Source organism: Crocodylus porosus, unplaced genomic scaffold (genome assembly GCF_001723895.1).
Source record: "Crocodylus porosus isolate Cpor-Errol unplaced genomic scaffold, CroPor_comp1, whole genome shotgun sequence".
Classification (NCBI taxonomy): Eukaryota; Metazoa; Chordata; order Crocodylia; family Crocodylidae; genus Crocodylus; species Crocodylus porosus.
The window spans coordinates 59,201,371-59,221,067 of NW_017728907.1; the positions used below are offsets into that span (position 1 = coordinate 59,201,371).

Here is a 19,697-nt window from a genome sequence, read left to right on the forward strand (position 1 = left end):
GGTAATTTCATTAACTTTTTAGGTGTATGCAAGGCAATATGATTTTAATCTAGCGGTTTGCAAAGCGGTTGTTGCAGCAGGTGTATACAGTGTGCACTCTTCTACACTCCATGCCACCCGCAGAACAAAGTATGACACCTCAGTATACAAGATGTGTTTGTAGATATTTTTGCTGTCTCTGGAACTTATGTTCTTTATTCTCAAATGTGACAAACACCACAGATGCCACATGCATGATTTAGAAGAATATTCTGACAAAGGATACAATGAGGTGGGAAGACTTCAGTTAAGTTACTTTTCTCTTTCCTTTTTCCATTTTATTTCTTCCTTCATGTATTTTCCTTTATCTTGTGAATCATGGTGCTATGTGTTTTGTACAGACCAATTTTTCAAACCTCTGCAAGGAGAGTTTCTGTTCCATTATGAAAGATCTAGCTAATTAGCAAAACATTATACTTCCTTGGTCACACAGGACCTAACACAAATAGATTTGAAGGATAAAGACCACAGAAAGGCATTTCACCATATGACTCAGTGTTTTCTAACTTTAACTTCAGATCCTTTAACAAGTACCAAACTTTTCTTGTATTTAATAATATATATATAGATATGGCTATAGATATATATCTATCTGTTGAACATTGCCTATGGCAGAACATGGTCCCTCCTCCAAAGGAATGACAGAACTTGGAAGGGGTTTGGGGTCAGCAGCATTCCCCCTGACCCCAGAACTCAACAAACACAAAACCTTGAAGGGGAGGCACAGGGTAGGGAGCTTTTGACCTGACACCCTACTTGTAGAGGTCCAGTGTCAAAACCAGAGGGTTCTCCATATAGGAACTGGACAGCTGAGTGATCCTGGACCCAGCATCTCTCTGATAGAGCTGTGGGCCAGGAGGCAGCTGCTGTGCTGTAAGGAAAGGAGAGCCAGTTTGGGGGGAGATTCGGGTCGGGAGGCATCGCTGCAGTGGGTGTCAAAGACACCCTTGGGCCCCAGGGCCATGATTCCTCCCTCAAGGCCCATGGGGCCAACACTTGGGGTCATGTCAGGCAGCTGACCCAAGTTTGGGGGCTGCCTATCTCTGCCAAGGCTACCTCTCAGGGTAGCCCCAAACCCCACCTGAAATCACAGTTCCAGGGCAGCCCCAGACCTGCTCCATCCCACCTCAAGGTCACTCCCCCACAGTAGGAGCTGGGGCCTCTGGGCTCTGCTGCCAGAAGCTGCCCCAGTGACCCTTTGGCCCAGTGGGCTGGTGGGTTGCATTTCCCCGCTGTTTTGAGCACTCCTGCACTGTTCAGGACTGACTTAGAGCTGCTTGAGGGGGCGGGGGGATCAAGACACGTGGTGTGACAGCGAGCACTCGGGGGTAGTGAACTGGGCCTGGAAGAGGTATGGTGTCCCTGTCAGCCTTAATATTAGGTCTCATGCAGCCCAGAACTGCTCCACTTCCCCACTGCTGCTCCCCAGAGTGGGCACCACCAGATGATTTCTAGCCTGCTCAGACCAGGAAGGTTGGAAGGGTTTGGTGGCTCCTACCCACCATCTCCTGTCCTGGCACCCCTTTCCTCCCAGCATCCCACATTCAGGGCACAGTAGGGGAATGTTCTCCCACAGCTGGCATCCTGGGCACCCCCTTGGGTTCCCCTGTGGTACCCCCATTCCTTTTCCCCCCAGGAAAGAGTCCCCAGAGTGGGGCTTGCCATGCTGTATGAGGCTGGGTGCAGTCTGCCCCACCGCTCCTTCCCAGGAGGGCTATATGTTCCCTGCGGGAGCCAATGCTGATACCTGTCAGGGGTGTCATAGGTGGACCCCATGTAGGGTCATTAACTAGGGTTGCCATATTTCCAGTTTCAAAAAAGAGGGCACCAGTTTTGGGAAGAGGAGGGGTATGTGACTGGCAGGGCAGTGATAGGTCTATGCCCTACCTCTGCCCCTCTCTCCCAAGCCACAGCACCCCCAGCCCTGCTGTTGCCCCTCACTCCTGACCCATAGTACCCTGCTCCCCAGATCATGCTGATATCCCTTACTCCCAACCTGTAGCCCCCTGTGCCCTCCAGCCCTGTTGCCCACATAGCCCCCTGCTGCCCCTGAAGAATCCTGCCTCCCCACCCTGCTGCAGATGCACACACACATGCACGCACCTCTGCCTGCATCTGCCGTTGCCTGTGCACAGCGTATGATGCCCCGTGCCCCCTCCCCCAAGCCCCAAGCAGCTCCTTGCTAGGGTAAGCCAGGAAGTGCCGGGAAAGCAGAGGCAGAGGAAAATCCTGGACGTTTCCTAATATTTTGAAAAACCTCCCGGATGGAGATGGGAGGACCCAAAAAGAGAACATGTCTGGGAAAACCTGGGCATATGGTAACCCTACATTAACTCCCTATCCTGCCGTTTCCACTCTCGCAGCTTTACTGTGCTGCGTGGTGTCTCCTTCAAACAGCAGGTGGCTATCTGGAGCCCCCGGTCATGTGGCTCACAAGCCCAGATGTAAGCACCCCCTGGCCTGTCCCTTTCCCTTATATGTCACAATTCGTTCCTCATCCTGGTTTTGTAGCCCCTAGCACCAGGAGTCCACCATGTGTGGCCTGAGCTCAGAGGGTGTAACCTGAGTTTCTTCTCTTCTTCTCTTCATTTTGCCAGTGCCTTGTATGCACATCTCTCATGGTTTTTGCTTCCCCGCCGGTCAGCAGCATGCAGTGGGGCCACCAGGGCCCCTTTGCCAATCAGTGGCCGGGAAGCAAAAAACAGTTTTTGCTTCCCCGGCAATCAGTGGTAAATGACCTGGCCAACAGGGCCCTTCCACCAGTCAGGGCTGGGTGGGGTAAGCAGTAAAATGAAAAAAATGTAAGGAGCTGCTGCAGGGGGGAATTCCTCTGTGATTTACAGAGATCCCTGCTCATGTACTCTGCAGGTGTTCAGCTTCCTGTCCTGAATCTGCCATGCTGGCCACTGCGTGCTGGCCTTCCACACACAGATGTGGAGCCTGCAGACAAAGGTGGGGGTTGCTTAGCTTTCAGGAGTTGAGGTGGGATGGAGCAGGTCTGGGGCTGCCCTGGAACTGATTTCAGGTGGGGGTTTGGGGCTACCCTGAGAGGTTGTCTGTGGTGTAAAAATCAGAGTCACCAAGCACCCATTGGACTTCATCCATGGATTGGATCAGAGGGGTGGGGAAAAGCTAGCCTATCCATGTGTGCAACCCAAGAGTCACCCTGGCAGGGAAAGTTGAGCAGCTGAGACAAGGGATCGATCCCATGCAGGAATCTTTCCATTACATGTGTCCCTTTCCTGGACAGGGAGGAAGGTCTGGGGTTTTTTTTGCAAAGGACTGTTTTTTTTGTCTCATTCCTGCTCCACTGTAACTCCAGCAGTTATTGGACGTACCTGTGTGCTATCTTCTGTCCCTGATCTGGGGGCACTCTGTCAAAACTGCTGTTTACCCTTTAGCCTGAGGGGCTCAATAAATGTTAGCGATGCCTTTCCACTGCTCTGTGGGGAGGAGGAGCTGTTTACGCATAAGTGCTTGAGGTATCTGTGCTTAAACTCCGCTCTGCCCTGAAGTACTGAGAGCAAAAAGCAAGAATGGGTCAATTGCCTGGCTTTATAATCCCATTAAATAGGAAATGCTATTTAGGGGGGGAGGAGGGGAGGAAGACCTGGTGCCTTGGGTGGGATCCAGGCTTCAGCAGGGGAGGGTGGGGATGGGGGGGGAAGCAGGCGATTCATTCGCCTGAGAGAAGGTGATGACCACAGGGAGTGGCCTGTGGCGGTTTCAGCGTTCCTTTTGCCATTCTTTGTCCTCCCTTCCCTGCTCTGGGGGCTCCACGTTTCCCCCAGGGCCTATGGGCTGCATGAAACTGGGGCAGACCTTACCATCATGGATTGCATGGCATCTGACTTGTCAGGAGAAGTATAGGGAAGACTGGCCGCGTGTCCTGCGGGTTGTATTAGTGACCGCTGCCCTGCTGTTGAAGAGTTGGTACGGTGCATTGGCATGTGAGAGCACTTGCTCCAGAACAGCTGTGGCCCCTGTGTAGGGAGTGGTGTCCCACAGCCTCCTACTTTTCCAGCGGAGTCCCTGTGGGTGACTTCTCCAGAACAGTCCTGGTCCTATGGATATATGGGAAGTGTCGACTGCCCTGTTCATGGTGAGGAAGTGGGACGACAGATCCATTTAAATAGCATCTTTGGTCTGCAGCCCATCAACAGCTTTGTAGCATCAGGCACACGGTAATAATGCCTCTTCATCAGTATGGTCTTGGCAAGACACTGTGACCAGTTTCTATTGTGCCCTGCATGCCCATCTGCTGAGTGATGCATTTGAAGACGTCTCTTATTTGATGTCCTATCTGGAGCTGGTGCTAGGTGTCCTTCTCACCCCAGATGGCAGTGAGATCCTGCAGATTCAAATTATCTCCTACTCATCAAAATGGAAATGGAATATTTAAGGCTTTATCCTTTCTCTAGGTGAAAGTAATTTTTGAATGCATTAGGCAAAACCAGAAAAATTTTTGGTTCAACGTTCAGATCTAACCAACATCTCAAGCAATCGCTTTGGAGAATGGAAGATGAAGAGAGTTGATATTATGGATTGTAGATACCCAAAACACGAAATACAGTTTTCTTTTATTTTTATTTTATTCCACACAAAAGCCTTTGGATATAGTAAGAAAGTGGAGTGCTATTAAAATATTTCAGGCAAGCTTTTAGTTAATTTTCACCCACCTACATATGTGGCTGTTGTTCTTATTTTCTTTACAGCTGTATAGAGCTCAGCAGCCTCACCTGATAAGCCTTAGTTGGCTTCATTCACCCTTGAATCTGATGTCGTCTCTCCCTCTTCCCCCAAATTGTAGAATGTTTTAATATTTGTAACTGTGCTTCATGATTACCTAGCCAGGGATGTGATTTTCCCCAACTCAGGCAATTTCTCTAATTCATTACTAGGAGACAAAACAAAGACTAGCTTGAGATGCACCTCATAGACTAAACAGTAAAGTACAAAGACCCTGCTGAAATTGAGGGAAAATTACCCTTGACTTCAGTAAATTCTGGATAAGGCCATAAATCCATAAAAACAAGAAGACCAATTTCAGATTTAAATATTACTACATTTCAACAGCTTGCCTGTGACTGAAGGACTATATGATAAACTTCTAAAAAATTAAAAACACCACCTCTCCCCACCCCACCCCCAAGTTCACTGCACTGTTAGACCACTTCAGAAAGCACACTATGGGGTGTTACTGCTGAGTGCAAACAAGCATGGGTTGCTGACGCAATATGACCCAACGTGAGCCTGATGGGATCTGGTAATGTTTATTATGACGTTGTGACCTACAACACTGCAATCCGATGCTGTATCCGTCCAGGGTTACCTTCGAGTGCTCTTTGTGCCCTGATTGTCTGTTTGGTTACATCTGTAGAGCATTTTCTGCAGTTAATGTAACTTCTAAACTGGCCTATATTAATATCTATTTAGACTCTTTTTTCTTTTGAAGAGGAATCTTTCTGTAGTAATACTTGAGCCCTGCATTAAAAGAAAATAATCAATCTTTAATCTGGAAAACCATGAATGACTGGTGCCTCTCAAGACTGGGGGGCACTGTGGTGGTGGGTAGGGGGCCGCCTGCAGCCACCACTGGCAGCAATAGCAGTGAGGGGTGGGTGTGGGCGGGTGGTAACTGCCCACAGAAGCCGGTGGCGGCTTTGGCAGCAGCCAGTCTCGGGGGGCAAGGGGGGCACATGCCCTCCCCATGTTTTCCCTATGCCTCGCCTATGTGGAAAACCAACCCGTTACTTTGGGGTTTGATTCCCACAACATAGAGTAAACAACCTGCTGATTTTTGTGGCTCTGATGTGGTCCCTGATTTAAGTGGTAGTCTTTGGAAATCTAGATGTATACCGTGGTATCCGAGGAGCTGTGGAAAAAAAACAAAACTGAAATTTTCTTTTAAGAAGAGGCTCTGATCTTTAAAAAAAAAAAAGAAGAAGAAGAAGAAAAAAAGCAAAGAAAAGTAAAAGTGTAATATGGTCTGTAATGGTAGAATAACTATGCAGGACAACAAAAAAGCTTTAAGGCAATGCATTACTGTAATCAAATTTTCATTTTTCTGTAATTACTTAATTATAACTTATAGCCCAACTCACAGCTAATTACATTTTAGACTATTTGATACATTTGTTGAATAGGATTAATTTAGCCAGTGTAAAGACTATAAATTCTGATCTAAGTAGGCAGCTGTTTAGAAAAATTGATGGCAATTTAACTAAATCTAAACGATTTGAAAAACATGTAATATTCCTAGTGAATAGGTTATTTTTACATTAAGAGAAATAAAGCCAGCAAATATAGTGCAAATTTAGTTTGAATTCTGTATTTTGTCTAAGTGTTCACTTTTTGCCAAATTCCTATCTAGTACTTTTTGATTAAAGAAGTATGCTGTAGCTTACCACCTCCAGAACTATAAACCCTGAAAGCTGACAATGACAAACAGTAGGTTACAGCTTTCAACTTTGGGTAGTGTCCTCAGTGCCTGATCTTTTCACATTCTCACCAAGGCTGTTCCTGGTTCTCTGTCTTGACAGGAGTGTACAGATTGATAGGCCATGTTAGATGAATTGACCTCATTTTGAGCTTTCTAATGAGTATGTGTAACCAGTTTGTTGCCTTTTTTGATGTTCTTGTATTGGTGAACTACTCCTGCGAGGAATTACTGTTGGTGTTAAAAATGTGAATTTTATTTCGAGTGTGAATTTAAGTGTTATGTAACATCAGTTGGGGGGGAAAAAAGGGAAAACGAGAGAGCAGAGTACATATGAAGTATTCAGTTTTTCCAGGATTTTCAGTTTTGGAAAGGCACATACCTGTTAGAGGAGGAAAATGTAAGCCAATCTGATTTAGAAGCATTTATAATGAAAACTTTGGAAGGAAGAGGGAAGGAGACCAGATTGTATTTTATCTAGCACCTTGTTTGAAGCTGGACATCTACAGGATCATATCATCCATCTCCTGGTTGTCAGTACATGATGGGTCCTTGCAGTACATTATCAAGTGCTTTGTCCAGAATAGTTTTAAATGTGCAAAGGGATGGGACTGCCATTGGAGTCTTCCACAGCCTAGTTCATCTCCTTGCCCATAAGCTAGACCTAATCTTCATTGCATATTTTTTCTTCCTTAAATTCATTACAGCAGTTTTTGCTATCTTCTCTAATTTCCACAGTATCTGATCAGCTCAGTGCTCTGACACACTTATCCTCTCTGAGTAGGGAAGCAGTACAGAGAGAGCACTGAGGCACAAAGGATGGAAACATATCGCCTGACATCTCATTGGTGCTGCCATTTTTTTCTATGGTGCTGCCATTTTTTTTTCACCCAGTGAAGCAGATCAGCTGTGTCGTGATGCATCGCAGCACAGCTGATTTGCTTCATTTGGCAGTTTCTGTTTCTAGCCATAGAGACCAAGTCACTTGTTCAAGTCAGTACAGGAAATCCGTAGCAGAACAGGAAATGGCATTGAGATCTTGTGCTCAACACTAGTACCATAAGCACTGTGCCAGCCTGTCTGTAGTTGCATGCCTTCTACCATCACAAAGAATTCCTCTCCATCTCTGAAATACCTGTAGACAGTTTATTATGTTGCTTCAGAGCCCCAGCTGTCACATAACCAAGACCCATCTATTTAGCTCCTGTAATCTTTCTTCATAACTTGGTCTCTCCAGTCCTTTAAATCAGTTTTGTTGTGTTCCTTGGCCTCTGTTTTTTTTAGGGTGCATATATACTTGTGTGCACTAATACTGCTGCAATCTCACTGGAGTGCATGTATGTCTGAATACTAAACTTGCCTGTTAAATAAATGGGTCAGCAGAATCTTTTAAATATTTCATGAAGAAGAGAAAACATTTCAAGTATTGTCATTATTCTGGCATTTTGTATTAGGTAACATTCCCTTCATCTTGATTACCATGAAAACAGCCAGACAGCTATATTGTCCTCAGTAAAGATGAGGTAGCTAAGTGTGACTCTGCTGGGTAGAAGCATCTTTTTGTGAAACTTGCTTGACTTGTCATATTCCTACAAATAGGAAAGGAATTCAGATGCTTTAGAAAAAATAACTCGACCTGGTAATGGTAATGGCATTTGGGTGGCTTTTGTCAAAGAAAACCTTTAAATAGAAAGTGTTTGTCTCTCGATTTTCAAAGGCTCTTGTCATATTGGGATTTGTAATTGTACAGGATAGCCTTTATGTACATTTGAGCATACTGCGTTTCCTTAGCAAAGGGATACCCTGTTTTCCATAACTACAGAGAAGAGTAAAACTGAGAAAATAAGCAATGTGCCTGTGCCTCTCATTCTGCTGTTTTGTCTTCCTTCAAAAAAATTAAAACAAAGTTGGCCCTTTTCCTGTTCATTTTTGTCATCCTTTCCCATCACTTTTGTCTCTTTCTGCTGGAGAAAGAGATGTGGCTAGCAAGTTCTCTAGGGACTAAGTGTGGCCTTGAGGCACAGTTAAGGAGCAGCTCTCTTCACAAAATTGAACAAAGAATTAAAAGCTGTCATAGGTGCCATGTTTAGATAATTTCTCTTTAGATTGTTCTTTTTTTAGAATGAGCAAAAAATGATCCTTTAAACCATACTCATTATTTTCCTTAAACATATGAGAGGCGAATAAACATTTTCTCTCTCAAATTGACAGTGATGGAAATAGACACTTGTGTAGGGCATACAGACAAAGCCAAGTTAAATCTGAGGCTGTTTTTTCCTTGCACAAAGCAAACCTTAAAGTTAATTGTCAGAGACCATTACACTATTAATAGAATATCCTTTTTTCTTTGAAAATAGCATAGTGACTAACATGTTGAAAATTTAATTTTTAGTGAGCTTTAAAGCTGCAATTTTGTGGTCTGTCTTGAAGTCATAATGAAAAATAGAGTAGTCTTCAAATTAATTCAGTTTTTTTGTCTTTTCTTTCCATAAAGGAAATAAGAAAGCTAAATTAGCACTAAAGTGTTACTTCTGAATTCAGGGTCACATCTTGTCCTCCTTTTGTGCATGAACTGATGACAGGATAATAGCCTTGACTGTCCAAAACAAAATTGAATTTTGAGAGAGAGAGCACTGAGAGGTTAGCATTGCTTATTTTCTCCTGTGCACTTTTTCATACACTGTCTTAGTACAGCACACTTGTGCCTGAAATAGACTTGCGTGGAATACCAATACATCTCACTGAAAGGATGGTGATAATATAATGCTCAATTCTGATACACCTAAGGTCCTTGTAACTGATGGGATTTATATTTCATATGCCCCATGCTTTTTTTCTATCACTTAATCATCGTTCAGCTGTAGTTTTCTTTGAAGTGCTGGATAACACAGTGTAAGTACCAAACAATGCATATTTATTCTGTTTTAAATTGATTTTTGTATGAACTGGTTGTCTTCATTTTTCTTTAAACAGATAAACAATCAGATATTGTATGGAAGAAGCCATCAGAATGCCTCTGCAATAATTAAGACCTCCCCATCAAAGGTCAAGTTGGTTTTCATTCGGTAAGAACAGTCCTCATCAACTTATTTCATTGTATTTGGGTTTATCCATGAATAGTCTCATTTGTAATGGTGCTGAGCTTCTTTATTTCTCTCAATATAATATTTACAGAGATTACTTGTAGGTAGAAATAGGGAGGCACCTGCACAGAATACAGAATTGCAGTACTGAAGAGACAGTCGTTTGAGGAATGACAAGCAAGTGAGGAGTTGCAAAGCTTCTTGATGGACATGAGAAGGATAGTTTCTAAAAAGGGTTTTGGGATGATAGTAAACTCAGTGCTTTTCAGCAGGAAGAGCAGAAAATTGCAATTGTGGACAACGACATCTTCCTCCTCAGCATATAGTCATTCTGGTTTCCGATTCCATTCAGCCCAATATGAATCTGAAGATTCGATGCTGATTTGGAGAATCAGTGATTCAGCCATAGACACAGCTTTAAATGTTTTTTCTGCATACCTCAAGGTACCAGGCGTGTCTTGTGAGCACTGAGATAGTAGGGTGGATGGAACATCCCACAGGAGCGCAGGAGAGCCCCTGCACACTCGGCAGTGGACCTGGAAGTGGGCACTTCCGGGTCCACCACCAAGCATGTAGGGGACCCCCCCCAGCTACAGGGGGACCCCAGGTGCTCCCCCAGACCTAGGAGGCAACAGTTGCCAAGCTGGGGGAAGGGGGAAGAGTCCCCCACGTGCTCCACGGTAGACCCGGAAGTGGACTGGAATTGCTGTTGGTCCACTTCTGAGTCCGCCTCTGAGCATGCTGAGAACCACCCCCTCCCCCCCACGCTTTTGTGGGATGCTTCATCCTCCCCACCATGTCAGTGTTCACAAGTCACCTGGTACCTTAAGATATGTAGAAAAAACATTTAAAGCTGTGTCTATATCCAAATATCCACATCTTTCTGAACTGATTTCGAGGGTTTTGATTAAATTTGGAGAGACTAAAGGGTCTCCTGATTCAATTTGGATTTGGAGATTCCGCTGCCAAATTGGGCCGAATCTTTGTTGAATCGAATCGGTGACCTAAGCTTCGCACAGCCCTAATGGAAAGCATTAGGGTCTGGGTACTCTACCACTCCCTGGTGGCATTTTAGCAGCACTGCAGTCCTTAAAACGAAGTGGGAAATTATTTTGGGTGGAGGGCCGCTTAATTAGTTTTGGTGAGCTGTCAAGGGCGGTATGGGTAGCCTCTCCCCTTGATGGTTGCCCCACCCTCTTGTTGACATCTTGGGACTCCAAGTCCCACCCCTAACCCCTGACCTTTGCCACTGGAAGTCCCTCTCCTTGCCCCCCTTGGGAGGGGAACGCCTGAAGCTGTGTGCTGGCCAGGCTGCGCCCTTCTGCCCGCAAGAGTGAGAGTGAGGCACAGTAGGTTATATTTGGGGTACAGGGGTGTACACATGGGTGCCTCATTCCCACCCTCATGGGTAGAAGGGCTGGGCAGGGCACAACTTGTTGGTGGGAGCCACAGGCCAGATGGAAGTGCTTGACAGGCTGGATCTACCCCACGGACCATATTTTGTCTGCCCCTGCCCTAAAAGGTGAGGCTTCTACATAAACCCTTTAGCAGTGCATGTGCAGTCACCTCTGTCCAGAGACCATTGAACCAGTTCCCAATCAGTGACATTCTTGAAATGGCTGTTATGTCTGTCCACACCCTGAGTAGGAAATGTATTGAGACGCCTTCATTTCCTCCACCACAGCTGCAAGGCTAATATACTAGAGCTGCCTTCTTACAACACTGGGGGGAAGGTGTCTGCTTTTATATTTAGAGTAAAGTCTTCCCCTTGCACACAGTTCTGTCCATATGTACTTGAATATTCTAGAGTGATCAACTCAGGACAAATAGATCTGGTCTGCTGTAGCTTGCTTTGTTCACATGTCCTTGCCAGGTAATTTTGAGCTCTTGAAGCCCAGGCATGTTGTATGTAATTTTGCATTCTTAGCTTAATATTCAGCTTATTCATGAGCACTGTAGTAATCTAGATATGAACATACAACATAAGTGTGTACATATGCTCATGTACCTGTATCAGGTACAGTATACACAAATATGATGGAAGAGCTAGACTAGCGCAATGAAGAATGAGTTGCTATACTTGGCAGCGCAGAGTATACAAGAGAGATTAATGATCTTGCCTGCAGCTCCTGTGTTACTTTCTCCAGCTATTGAAAATTAAATGTCATGTACAACAACTCACTCTCCATTACTTAATTGCATGTGGAAAATGTCTGGTGTGAAAGCTCCAGAGGCTAAAGCAGAATATATGAAACAAACCCGGAACTAGATTTAGTTCTGACTGTCAGACCACACCATAGGAGAGTGGATTGCTTGTGCCACATTGCATTGATCAGATACATTTGTCTTTTGAGTTCTGTAATTAAAAATATAGCAAAGCTTATAATGAAAGCAGCTCACTTGCTGCAGAGTCATTTTAAATATGAATATTTGTACCACATGGTTTGGATCACACCTGAGAAATTTCATCTATTAAAGGTAATGTAAATTCTTGCCTAAATCTCCTTTTTTTTCTAGTTCTAGTCATCTGTGATTAAACCCATCGGATTAGGAAGAAGGTGTTTTTTATAAGTAATAGTTTATTTACTATGTGTACTAGATAGGGAAGATTGTAGCCATTGAATTTGCTCCATCAAAGTCTCTTGGGCTGGAAAAAGTGTTGTTGTAAAATGTTGTTTTTCAAGTTGAAAAGGCGCGTGATTTCAGAAGAACATGGGTTTTGTCACTGCTCCGTGCTTTGTACTATTGTATATTGACAAACAACGTATCTGTCCGCTTGACCTGAACACCCTTTCAAATATTAATGAAGACAGGTGTTCTCCAGCGGTGAAGTGCTATAAGCAACCGAAGCACCATCTGCTGTGACCGGGGCTGTAATAGAAGGGAAAAATGAATCCTGGACCAAACCTATATCTAGATAGGCAGCTGTCCTGCTAGTAAACCATTTCCTTTCCTCATCAAAAGGAAATGGTTGAAACTTGAAGCCTTCTTAAATGCTAGTTCACACATGAAAATGTAAAAGTTTTTAAACAAAATGTTAGGAGCCCAATGCACTATCAGAGTGGTGCATCTTTCTTTAAAACCTGCCTCTTCAAAAAACAAACTAACCAATCTGCCCCCTTAGAAATAATCCCACAAACCTTTTTTCCAGTTTAGTGCTTACCTTTTCTTATTTAGTCTCTAAATTCTTTGGGACATGACTGTGTAGCATATCTGATATGATTAGTCAACCCTAAATTGTGACAGGCTGTACAATTTACAAAACTTGTGGGGCTAACAGAGTTTTAAAAGTGCGGGTTTCGATCACTTCCTTTGAAAAATGTATTTAAACCTGTAATATTGAAATGGAAGCATTGAAATACAATGGATCTCTCTGGTGTGATGCTAGCTATAACAACATTGAGTTATAGGAGTAGTGCTAGTTATTGAGTGGTGCTATAGCAACGTTCTTAAACCTTCAAACAGCTTTCCAGTCTGCCTACATAAGGGCTTTTCCAGCTGAAAAAATTAGTGGTGACAGTGTTAGTGATTGTGAACTGTGCTGATGGGTTTGCTGCTTGGATGATTTCAGATATGTACACTCACCTCCAAGGAGCAAGAGGGAATAGAATATCATAACATTTATTATGTTTTGAAAGCTGGGAAGAGTGAGTCGTTAAAAGAGAAGAATTTTACCCATAAAGTTTCTCCTGCAAAGAGTTTCTGGATCTGTCTTTATTAGAGGAGAAAGTTAGGACCAAGGATTAGGAAAGATCCACTAGAATACTGACTTAAAAGCAAATCTCTTACTGGAAGAGCAGATGAAAACATTGCATGATTTCCTGTGGATAGATTCCTGTGATCTGATACTGTATAATATATCTGCATCCCCAGGAGTGATGATCCATAGCAAGGGAATAAATTCAAGTGAAACCAGCTGAAGGAGTGGCTAGTGTTAGACAGCCCTCCAAGCATGAGCCCCAGCTAGTTCTTCCCTTTACTGTGGCCCCAGATTTGATGTAGGCAGTTCCTTCCTGAAGCTGACTTTTTTTTATCTCAGTGGGCTATTTAGTATAACCAGTGCTAAATTGTCTACTGCTTTCTGACTCTTGGAGCCATCTCTGGTAGTGAAGCCATGCTAGCTGCTCAGTTCTCAGTTTGAATCCTTACCTTTCTCTTTGTATCTTAGGGCAGGGCTGTCCAGTTGGTGACTCAAGGGCACGTACGGTTCCCACCCAGTTGCTGTTCCTCCTGTTGCTCTGGGTCTCTGGGCTTTCCTTTCAGCTTTGCCTCCTGTGCCTGCCCCAAGCGGCACAGCACATGGGAGCCCGCAGCTGGTGAGCTGTAGGGGTGCCCTGGTGGAGCAGCTCCCTGAGGGTCTGGTGCAGCAGTGGGGGAAGGAGGGGTTGCAAACCTGGATATATAGCATTTAGCAGCAGCCCATTTTTAAAGTGCTTGAAGGAGTCCAGCATGAAAAACAAATGAAAAGCAGAAAATATAGTTACCAGTTAAAATAAATTCAATTATACAAAATGCAGTAAAAATGGCACTTACTCCTGATGCCCACTTTTATTGTGCCCTGTTGTAAATACTCCCTCTTGTCCGTCTTACCCAGGTAACGTGCTGAAAAAAGAAAACAAGAGTTGTCTTGCCTATCTTCAGTGTTTTTAGCAATCTTGGCTCTTGGCATCTTAGCGGCCTTCCCTTCTCAATGAAGGATGGTGTTTAGTAAAAACCCTTTCTCCCTTTGCAGCAGGAAACAGCAGCAAGGAAAGTTGCTATTACCTATTATCACGGGTAGGGCAGAAGTGCACCATATACGCTTTTGCTAGAGAAAAATACAAGTATCTCTTGTACAAGCCTCACCCACTTCCTCCAATGCATATCACTGAAAGGATGGTGTTAGCTGAAACAATCTGGATGCTGGGGAAATTGTGATGTTGTCAACCTCTTGACTTTCACTGAGAAACTAATCCCAGTTTCAAATTTAAAATGTACTATAAAAATCTTGTTATACCTTCTAACATCCAGATAGTCTTAAAAATTGCCTTCCTACTCTTTCCTGAAATTTTTCATTGATGAAACACACTGCTGCAAATGCGTTGAAGATCATAGAAGTGCTGTTCTTTTAGAAAGTTTCTCACTCCAGTTTATGAACAGCTCTTCCACAGTAAAATTGACAATAGTCTTTTTAAAACGGTTTTCTGGCCAAACCCCAAAGTATAGGCCTTAATGTAGCACTGTTTCCCAGTGGCCTTGTTAGTTGTAATAGTGTATAAAAAAGCTTGTAATAGTGTATAAAAAGTTCAGAGTTATAATGTTACTGTATTTTTATTTCACATTCAGCACATGTTGCTGCTGCTTGGCTTTTCCTAATAACAAATCGGAAGACATTCAGCTTGTATGCAAAACTTGGAAAAAAAATCACCTGAGCATTGTAAATGGTGCATGATCTTTCTGGGAAGCAGTGACTCAGTTCGTGCTTCCTCTGGTTTGTGTTAAATAACATTTTACCTGGATGAACATTAGCAACATGGTATTTTCTATCTGGCATGGCAGATAGGGGGTTGTCTTTTTTATTTCCATGTACCAGAGACTGTGATTGATGTTTTGACTGTGATTTTTCAAAGGAGTCCGAGGCAACAAGAACGCAAGCCTCAATGGGAAGTCAGTGGCAGTAAGGTTCCTTTGAAAGTCCCAGCCCGTGTCCTCAGTGCTAACCGTTTGTCAGGCAAACTCTTACATGTCGTTTGACAGTAGTCTTGGGAGAGAAGAGGAAATCTTACTATGATGAGTAGCTAAATATTTAATGGCGGGGGTATGAGTGGGGAAGAATGCTCTGTAGACCTTGATTCTTCAGAATGGTTTGTGCAGGCATCATAGTTTTCGTGCCTGCAGTATAAATTTAATCCTGTTAAGGACTGTAATGAAATTATATAATTAAATGTCATATTTGCATTAATAAATCCGAGTTACTTTGTTGCGAACTGTTGTTTTATGAAGATAACGTTATGATATGGCAAGTTTGACACTTTGTCTATGCTGAATTAACCTTATATAATGCACGGTCAGTGCTTTGGTGTCAGGATAATGAGATCCCAACAAATCAAAAGTGATGTGAGAGCTTGGCATCACTGCTAATTTATTAGGATTCAAACTGCCCTTTATTTTTTAAATTCTATTTTAGTATCATATTACATGATTAACTCTTAGGTCCAAAGTTTTTCTTTCATTGAAAAATGGTGTCTTATCAGGCCTTGAAACATGATGAATGCTTTAAGAATGAAGTGTTAGAGGATGTTACATATTTAAATTTCATCTGTTACAGTCTGACGTCCATCTTCCATACTGTAGTTCTTAAGGCATAGAGTCATTGTTATCTTGATGATGGAATTGGAGATTCACATGGAAGCCCACTTATCTTAGTTTCCATTTCTAAGAGATTTTGCAGAAATTATTTATGGTGATATTCAAAGGAGAGGTTCTTGCACTCTGCCTGCATGGCAGTGGGGTTAGATTGTTCAGCCATGGAGAGCTCACAGTTTTACTTACCACTTAGGTTATTATGACTGAATATTGTTAGCTCTTCACTCCCCTCCAAAAGGCCCAGTGAAAAGCACTAAATACTAAGTACTAGAAGGTCATGAATGTTTAAATGCTTTGTACTTGATTTTGTTTTAAATTACTTTTCTTTACCATTTTTATTGTGTTCTACCAAATCGATTGTATTTTAATTGGGGAATTATATTTTCTGTTTTTAATTTGTTTTTCATGCTGTACTCCTTCAGGCACTTTAAAAATGGGCTGTTGCCAAATGCTATACATCCAGGTCTGCAAGTCTCCCATGACCCCTTTCTCCTTATTCCCTTTTGTTTTAAAAACCTCTGCCTTGCCACCTCCTAGTTGTTATACCTACTTGTGAACAGGTCCATATGTTCAGGAAGCTAGAGTATTCAGTGTCTTTCCAGACTTTTGTGAAGCACTCTGCAGGATGGATTAAATGTTAATTTTAAATAGTTGTCAAAAATCCATTCACAGCTAGTTAAGGATAGACTGGAAAAGGGGGAAGTAAAATAACATTTCCAACATCAACAGAAGCTTTCTCCGTAGTTACCATACCGAGTTGAGGTATAGGAAATCCCGGGCCTTCTGAATTAAACGTTCTCCTGGGGTTCACGCAAAATGTTCTGTGTACCTCTGCAATATTTACTGTTGCTTCTGCTGTTTTCTTCCCAAGGAACTAGAGTAAGAAAATGAAGATAGGGAAAGGGGAGATCTAGGCTCTACTTTTTATACATTGTGAACATGCCGGCAGACCCAGGATCTGGATTTGTTTGTCAGCAATCTGCGCAACTTCCTCAACCCATTACCAATGACTGAAATCCTTGTGAGGCGATACTTCTCTGGGCAGGAACTATTTAGTTATCTGCCTCTAGATCAGTGAGGATCAACCTTTTCGGTGAGCGGCCACAACTTAAGGCACACACCCCTTCCCAAGTACCAGTCCTATCCCCTTCCTTTGACCAATCCACTACTCTGCTTTCTTCTCCCTGGCCTATCTACCACTGTTACATGCTTCCTCCTGGATCTGCTACGTGCTTCATCAGGGGTGGACAATTATTTGGACGGAGGGCCGCTTACTGAGTTTTGGCAAGCCATCGAGAGCTGCATGACAGGCAGCCAGGGGCAGATGAATATTAATTTTCTAAATTTTTTTAGGAGCCCCATGGGCCAGATAGAATGGCCTGGTGGGCTGCATTTTGCCTACCCCTGTACTACACAGAGACTACCCATGCATGTCACTTGTGGCTCATGGGCTGCAGGTTAACAGTCTCTGCTCTACATCTTAACCTACTTTGAGAGATACCATGAGACTACTTATTAGTTTATTGTTCATAGTTCTTGGTGCCTTTTTTATTCCCAAAAGGGAAAAGCACTTCTATGAAATGGGTCTTTTAGGTGTTCAAGTGAGTAGCATAGTCTAAATGTCCAAAATGCTATCATTTTGCGTAGAATTGCAATTGGGTTTTAACCACTACAGAGTTAAGAGAGATTCCTTGGCTACTTAAGAGGGAACTTGAAAATACCCATAAAGGAAGACAGATCTGAAGGCAAGACCTTAAAAATATGTAAGGTCAGTGGGTAAAAGCCCCTAGCTGAGGCTGGCTCATGTTTTCATGTCCAAAAAGTAACTTTCTAGAAAGCTTTCAAAGTTGCCTGGAAAATTCCTCCAGAATATCACTACAGCATTCTGATAGGGAGAGCCACAGCATCTTCTTCTTGTGCTTATATTCCTTTCCGCTCCCATGTAATACATATTTTACCTGAGCTAATTACAATACTTACTAATAATAGTAATATTATATACAAGGAATCTGTCTGATACAGAAGCAAAACCTAAATCACTGAGGATAAAGGGAGGGGAAGAGGCAATGTTGGAGTGTCTGGGGGGGAAGCCTGGTGAGGCTCAAACTGCATTCAGACTGGTGTGAGGGTCCGAGCTGGGTCTAGGCTGTTCAGAACTTATCAGGTCTCTGCTGCTTCTCTTGTCTTGCCTCCTGCTTCCCTTGATCTTCTACACTAAATGAGGCTCTGATTTTCGCAGTCTTGTGAGTGCAGTACGATACTGGCTTCAACTAGCATAATCAGTCAGTACTCTTATTTCTAACTAAAGTGAAAATGTTAGTTTTGAAATTCAGCCCGGAGAGTAGAAACAATAAACATGTTAATGGGAATCCTTCCACCCAAAAGTGATTCATGCCATGTGGGTCCATCACATCACTGAAATGCAGCCATCTGTAGGATACAAGCTCAAGCTCAAGAATCAGGTAGACAGTTTCCTCACAGTTTTGTACCCAAGTTATTTAGGATAAGTTGGATGTGACTATAGAGCAAAATGATGAGATGGTAACCATTTTTGCATAATGAAAAGAAACTCAGGACAGATGTAACCAAATACACTTAAAGGCAGGGAGGAGATTTATGACTCAGGAACTAACATAACATTCATATGTCTGCTCCTTTACTGGTGAATGGAGTTGAACCTCTGTAACTTTAAGCCTATGTCATTCAGGTTACTGTGATTTTACTTCACTTATACTAGTAGAGGAATGGACATATGAAACAGCTGTGTCAGTTCATGGTGACCCCACAGTAAATCAGTATAGGTATTTCACCTGTCCACACACACTCTTAGTTTTTGAAGTCTTATCTGAAGGACTAGCACCATGTGTAAATTGCATGCAAGTTACTTTGACTTTGAAAAAACAGAAGCCTGTTTTGACCTTGAAAAGATTTGACCATGTGCTTCTAAGGGGTATTTGTACTAGTCTCTACTGCTGGGGTGGGCAAAATATAGCCAGTGGGATAGATCTGGTCTTCCAAATGATTCTGCTTCTCTGAAGGAGAATTATATCCTGCCCTCAGCTGCCCTGGCTTTTGGGGCCCCTTGCCCTTCTCCTTTCCTCATGCCAGCGGCAGCAGCCACTCGCCTTCCCTCCCCAGCCTGTCTGCCCTGCTCTGCTCCTCAGTCCCAGTGTATGCTCAGAAGTAAGGGGCTCTGAGTTCCTGGCCAGGCTTTTGCCTGGTGAGACTTGTCTGCACACCCCTCCGACCCTGCACCTGGTGAGTTAAAGCTCAGGTAAGGTTCTCCCCGCTGGCAGAGGAGCGGGTACCGGGAGCCACAGGTTATCTGGGCTGTACTGGGCGCGGGCACTGGTGCAGCACTGTGTTCCCGCATGCTGCTTCAGGCTGCACCAGTGTGGCAGCTGGCGTGGCTCCTGCCTGATCCCGAGTCCCCAGCACATGGCTGGATTGGGCAGAAGCCACAGCAGCTGCACCCATGTGGCCTGAGCCAGCTCATGGAAACACAGTGCATCGCTGACCTGGCTGCATGCCGGGGACTCGAGGCACAGGAGGGGCCTCAGGGAGAAGGAGGGAACAAAGGTTAGGTTCTCCTGACCCTTGTTCTCTCTGCCCAGAGGTGGGCAGTTATTTGGCTGGGGGGCCACTTGGGGAGCTGCGGTGAGCTGTTGCAGTGGGGGGTGTTGACCAGCCAGCGACAGCTCAGCCAGACTCCTTAAATGGCCCTCCAGCCCAAATAATTACCCGTCTCTGCACTACTGAGTGGTATTAAGGGTGGACACATGGGGCTGTGG

General features: G+C 43.8%; 1 protein-coding gene across 7 annotated transcripts in view; it reads left to right on the top strand.

Annotated features, from left to right (window-relative positions):
- The window catches only part of PATJ (PATJ, crumbs cell polarity complex component), a 226,842-nt gene that overhangs the window by 133,148 nt on the left and 73,997 nt on the right, over positions 1 to 19,697 (top strand). For all 7 annotated transcript variants that reach the window (XM_019531540.1, XM_019531542.1, XM_019531543.1 and 4 more), the window contains one exon: positions 9,452 to 9,543. In XM_019531540.1, the coding sequence (XP_019387085.1) occupies positions 9,452 to 9,543 (92 nt within the window). The remainder of the gene's footprint in view (positions 1 to 9,451; positions 9,544 to 19,697) is intronic.